At 41.6% G+C, this 6,159-nt stretch overlaps 1 protein-coding gene across 6 annotated transcripts in view; it reads left to right on the top strand.

Annotated features, from left to right (window-relative positions):
* The window catches only part of LOC105028044 (collagen alpha-1(XIV) chain), an 84,793-nt gene extending 78,935 nt beyond the window's left edge, over positions 1–5,858 (top strand). For 4 of the 6 annotated variants that reach the window (XM_010900485.4, XM_029122821.2, XM_010900487.4 and 1 more), the window contains one exon: positions 1,651–5,858. In XM_010900485.4, the coding sequence (XP_010898787.2) occupies positions 1,651–2,015 (365 nt within the window). In that variant the 3' untranslated portion in view covers positions 2,016–5,858. Of the gene's footprint in view, positions 1–670 lie in introns of all 6 variants that reach the window. The other 2 variants (XM_010900488.4, XM_010900486.4) reach the window with 2 other exon arrangements.
* The last annotated feature ends 301 nt before the right edge of the window (positions 5,859–6,159 follow it).

Raw genomic sequence — 6,159 nt, forward strand, 5'->3', positions numbered from 1 at the left:
CTCAAGCACCTTAAAATACACAATGTGCCAAGATGCAGAATTCAGCTTGGAAGCAATGACTTTCAGTGTGGTGAATTCATATAATGGTGTCTGAGAATATTTTTCTCCCAAATCTATTATCCCATTATCTCATCTTATACATCGAAATTTAAACAAAAGTGCTTGTTTAAAGTTCTATACACCCAATTGATATCAGATAAAAATATCTACAACCTCGAAATCACAATAAGTCCCATTTCAGCATTTGCATGCAGTGACCACACTAGCCCATCTAGTATGGTGACATTGTACCAAGTTTCAAAATGAAGTATTCTGCATCTTTACAGCCATTGGATCATGATTTATTAAACAATGGGTCATCATCCAATATAATGGATATCGTGACTGTGGATGCTGTAGCGCCCTAACTGAATATGCATGTGTGCATGGACCATCAGTGATGTCTGTCTCTGTTCTCTGAGCAAAAGGTGATGCGTTGAGCACACCGTATGGCTAGCAAGGCCTGCGGTGTTCTCCATGTCCTCCAGGGCGTGAGTAATGTAAGCATGCTGATGTTGTGATTTTGTCTTGTCTGTCTCACCCGTGGTACATGTCTCTCCCCCTCTCCTCTCCAACCGCCCCCCCCCCCCAACCCCCAACCTCTCTCTCTTGCTACTTTCACTTACTCAAGTCCAACAACTATATGGGTGATGGCCGGTGTTAAAAAAATACATTAGAAAGGACTGTAGTGAAGGTGTTAGTGGACACAGGCTTGACCCTTGACCCTGTTTCCCTACTGGCACTGTATGTCCCCCCCTGTGTGTTCTGTCGCCAAACTACCGCTGCCTTGTTTCCTGTTGAGCTGTTTCAGGTCCTTTATAGAAACACATTCTACCTAAGCCTGACGCACAAACTAATGTAGCCATAAATGTATTTTTAAGGGTCAGCGAATATAAGCTAGTAAACGGTACTTGGGGTAGATTATCCAGCATCTTCTCTACGCTTCCGCAGTGAATTTGTAAAACTTTTTATTCCATCAGGGACCAGTGGTCGACATTTGATGCATTATTTAGTCTAACATGGATTTATTAAGAGACCCTTTTAGCGGGGCCTACCGACGGGGCCCGGGGGCCATGCATGTGACGGCGCAAATTGACTCTGCACCGTCCGAGAGAAGTGGGGTGGGCGTTGCAAAAGGGTTGCCTCGCCTCATCACTCTCCAGCGACTGCTTGCAGTGGTTGAGGCGCCCGCAAGCTATATTTTGCGGTTGTTGGCCAGTGCTGGAGTCATTTCTGGGTTAGAGAGCAGATTGAAAAGATGCAGAGCGACTTAGGGAGATGTGTTTTGGAGGAAAAACATCTCAAACCTGGACTCTCCTGAGCCTGCTGGGAGTTGCTGTGATCTGTCAAGGCAATAAACAGGAATATGGAAAATTGGCAGTTGGGGTGAAATTGTAAATATTCGTAAATAATGAGATCAACTTAGACCACTTGTTCCTGCCAGACTAGCTCCCCCCTCCCCCACTTTGTGTATTCGGGACTCGTTTGATGTTGTCAGTAACACTGTTCCTTTTATGTGTCTGTCCCTTCCTGCTTCCTGTCCTGCCCCCGTCCTGCTAACCCAATCAAAAACAAACACACGCACGCTTCGGGTGGCCATGGTGGCTGTAGAGGTTGACCCAGATGTTGACCCATCTGACCGCGGCAATCTTCCCTTAGTCCAAATGCCCCCAAACACTTACCAGAACTACGACGAGGCCGAGGAGGATGACCCGTACAGGTACGGCGGCGGGGGATACCCCTCCGAGTACTACCAGCCAAACTACCCGGCACCCAGACCCGTCGAACCTGAGGACCCTGCCCTGACCAACGGGGACGAGGTGCTGAGGTCCCCCGGCATCCGTCGCTCCTCTAGGAGTCTGGCTGAAGCGGCTGGCAAGAAAACCGAGGAAGAGGGGCCGGGGGAGAGGAGGATGGTCGGTCCCATGCAGGGGAGCAGGCTAAGGAAGGCCTTGCTCTCCGGGACACAGGACTGAGGGGTTGGGCCTGTTCAGCTGAGGGAGAAATATCCAAAATACCACACTCCTGTACCTGCGTCACCGTGCAGTCAAAAGACTATCATAAAGTGCCTGATGTTAGTGTAAAGGGACATACGGGAAGGAAAGCGTGAAAGGGGTTGGATAGGAGAATGGGGGGGGTGGCCTGCCATTTCTCTTCTCTCTGGAAGTGTCGCGGTCGCTGGTGTAGATAGGGTCGCTGTTGGTTCCAGTGTGGTCAGATTGTTTTTTATGTGAATCGGTTACATCAAGACAGATTGTGTTGTTTTTGTTTTTGGCACACCACCTCTTGTGCTTCAGTAATCTAATTTCATGAAATTGATCAACATCCTGGTCACAGTTTACTTCAAGTGCCTGTTTATGATCTTAGTAAATACTGGAAGAGCATAGAAATATGGAATAGTATGGTATCATATTGTAATCCTAAATCGCATGGTTTGAACCCCTCTATGATGACTGGCTGAAAGCTGAGGCCGTGCACCAAGGGTGTGACAAAGACATTCTTATTGTTATATTTGCATTGGTAATACAGTGCCCTCCACAAATATTGGCACCCTTGGTTAATATTAGAAAGAAAAAGTATTTATTGTATGTCCTCTTGATCTTTCATTAAAAATATTAAGAAAATTCTAACCTTTAATTAAAGTAAAACAATTGAAAGGAAAAATTATTTCATTATAGCCCATTTGGAGGGCACAGTAAGCCTTGTGGGTTTGAGGCATAGGATACCCACTCTTGGTTTGTGGTATATAACATCCTGCTTTTGGCTGCTTTGTTTCCAAAAACACTCATTAGCCAAATATCCCACATATCATTCCTTATTGCTATTATAAACCAATTATAAACCATCAACTTAGTTAGAACTGTAAAAACTCGTTATGCTTATAAAATTATGTTTTCGATCTACTGCTTGGTCAGGTTAATGAATTTAAAAACCTTTACTGATAACTGTCCAACTATTTGATACATTTTTACTAACATTATAAATAGGCTCAATATGACCAGTTACTCAAGTTGTTCAAAACTGTTATTATTTATTTCAATTAAATGTCCCGGAGTGTAATAATTGCATGTGTGTTCATCATCTAATCATACCACGTCAATCTGTACTGCTATTTTGTCCCCAGCCAAAAGATATAATATATCTACATAAATATGTTTTCATTCAAGCTACCAGCGATATTGCCCAAATATTACCCCAGTTGCAGTGTTACAATACAAAGACATTGCTCTTTGTAATTTATTTTATTTTACAAAATGTCTTCAAAGGGTGTTTGAGAAGGTGCTAAATATGTAATATAACATGATAATTAGTTAAGTATGTGGTAATTAGTTTAAAATATTTCTTTTCTATTAATGTATGTTTGTTTTATTGCAAAAAGGTCTGCAGAATGAGAGCGTTCACCTTATAGTATTGTGATGAGTGATTAGGCCTGTGGTCTATTCGCTCTGCATAGCTCCAGAGATAAACTACAGTTTGTGGAAAGGGCCACTGTAGTACCTCTCATTCAAACATAATTTCAAACAAGGAAGTAATTTATTTTCTACTTGGTATTGAATTTTCAAACAATAAAATTGAAGTACAACTATTATTCCTGGTGGGTACTCTCAACACTGCTTCTCTGGGTGTTTGTTTTTTCCGACAAACATGCACAACGGAACCCAGTGCTGAACTTTTATTCACTAGAGGGCCCACACAGATGGCAATCACATAGCAATGTGTTGCTAAAGCGGAGTCTTACAGTTGATTTTCTGTACCCTGCAATTCTCTCTTCCTGTGAAAAGGGGTGCGCTCACACACTGAAACTCTAGGAGCAAGCACTGCAATACTTTTTTCCTTTTGAATCTCTAAGCTGCACACTATCACTGCTTTTTCAGCTTCCTGCACTACCCATAGGACCTACATCCAAATGAACTGATGGAAGTGACACACAACCAGAAATGTTTTCCCTCTGTCTAATTGCAGTGTGAGTAGTCTGCTTTCCTACCACACTGAGTCTTCACAGCCTCCTGGGGAGAGGTGTAATTACATGATCTGCACCCAGGAAGTCACCAGGCCAGATGTTAGATCCCCTGCGGTTACACTGCTAAATGGGCCTTTGTGACAGTCAGACGAAGGCCCCCGTACATTTAACTCAGCATTTCTTCTCGAGGCATTGGCGAATTAGTGCCTTCACTGCTACTCTTCCTCTGCCTCAAAGCCTGGATTGATCCAACTTACCCTTAAGTAAACCTAAGGGCAAAGCATATACACATATTACCATTCAGCTTCCCCATTGCCATAGGGGAGGGGCAAAACAATGATTTACTACAGTATGTGATGTCAGTTTTCAGTGGGGATTTGAGGCCAGGAAAAAGGGAGCACAATATCAGATTTAGCATAAAAAGGAAATGATCAAACTCCCAGGTGTTGTGTATTCGCATGCAGTGAATAGGTTCTACTGCTCCCAAGTTTCAAAGGCAGCTGCTAGTGCTACTGAAAGAGGGGGAAATCCTTATTTAAAAGGCCTTCACCATTTCAATCGCAATTTTCGGAGGTAAATGCTTATGCAGGGGAAGGTTTATGGTTAAATATCTTCTCTACCATGTCAGTTTTAGTGCGGTTTCCGGAGGTTGAAGGTAGTGATGGTAGGTTAAAAGTGGCGTAGACTACTGCAGTGTCACTCAGGCTGCAATAGTTTTTTGTATCACATGGTTCAAGAGTTTATCGATGTGAAATGAAGGCTTACTGTATACAGTGTAATGGAGTTGGAAACCTGTAATACACTGGTGGTGAAGACTAGCCTACTGTACTCCATAGTCAAAGGATCTCCTAAAGGTAGAGTTCCAAATTACTATCTCCCTATTTCTCCTCCCTGTTCCTCTTCCCTATTGTCTTTTTCCTCTCTCCTCGCATCACTTTCATGAACTCAATCATCCACAAAACATACACACCCTATAAGGAATTCTGATTCTGATTTCAGACAAGTCATGTCACGATCACTGCTAGGTTACCCAGTATTTAGGTCAAGTGAAAACAGGGAAGGCTCATCCTGGCGAAGGGTACAGTGGCAGATGTTTCTCAGCTTTGTGCTAGCTGTCAAAGCTTAAAACCAGGTAATTTACCAGTGCATTCCACATACAAAATGAGGCACAGCTTTATACGTAAAGATGCCACCGTCACCATGTTTAGACCTATATTTTTTACTGTGGGAAGTATTTCCTCTTGTATTTTTTATACTTTTACTGGGAGAGAATATGACAAATGGGCAGGCCTGAACACAACCTTTGGAAAGGATTTTGACCGAGTACCCCACCTAGTGTGGATTTCAGGAAATGCATGATCTTCAAAGAAAGGTTTAGGCTAAACAAACACTGTATTTTCTATGAAAGGCACAGTGCAGTCTTTTTTTTTATTTTATCACCACTATGTCTCTAAGATTTCTCTATTCATGTCTCATGTTGGCTGGCTACAACTTTGGTACCTTAAATACATCTAGCAATCCTTTTAGAATGTAAAACTTTCTAGAATTCTGTAGTGTCAGGTAAACTGATGAAGTGGAAAAGGTATGAATATTTGTACACTCTAAATGACTTGTACATGTTCATGTGAAAACCGTATTTGGAAGCTAGTTAGCTAAGAAACAGTGGTAACGTCCTCACATAGAATTCCCATTAACGTTGGTGATTAATAGTACAATTGTCATTCTTCATGAACAAAACATGAGATGCTGGGTGTAATTCAGACATAAATGGCATAAGTCACTGAGGAGCCCTGACAAAACATACTAGAAATAACTTTTTTTGGAATTCTACTTTAATTAGTTTAAAAATTTCATTGCAATTTTAAACACTCACCCAGTTACACTGGAAAAAAAATCAGGGGTAGATAGAAAATTAAAAAATAAAAAACATGTTGTGAAGTAATTGGATGTCTAAACTGTCAAGTTGTGCCATGAGATATATTGGATCATGATGAACAAGTATCAAAACCATCAGACAAAATGACTCAGTAATGAAACAACTCATTCCGACATTTCTAACTATTAATGGTTTAGGCAAACACCTTTAAAATTAATTTAAATACAAAATACATTAAAATGTAATATTTAACTATGAATATAACCATTGTTCCTTGAGGGAG

The sequence above is a fragment of the Esox lucius genome, chromosome 10, assembly GCF_011004845.1.
Source record: "Esox lucius isolate fEsoLuc1 chromosome 10, fEsoLuc1.pri, whole genome shotgun sequence".
Classification (NCBI taxonomy): Eukaryota; Metazoa; Chordata; class Actinopteri; order Esociformes; family Esocidae; genus Esox; species Esox lucius.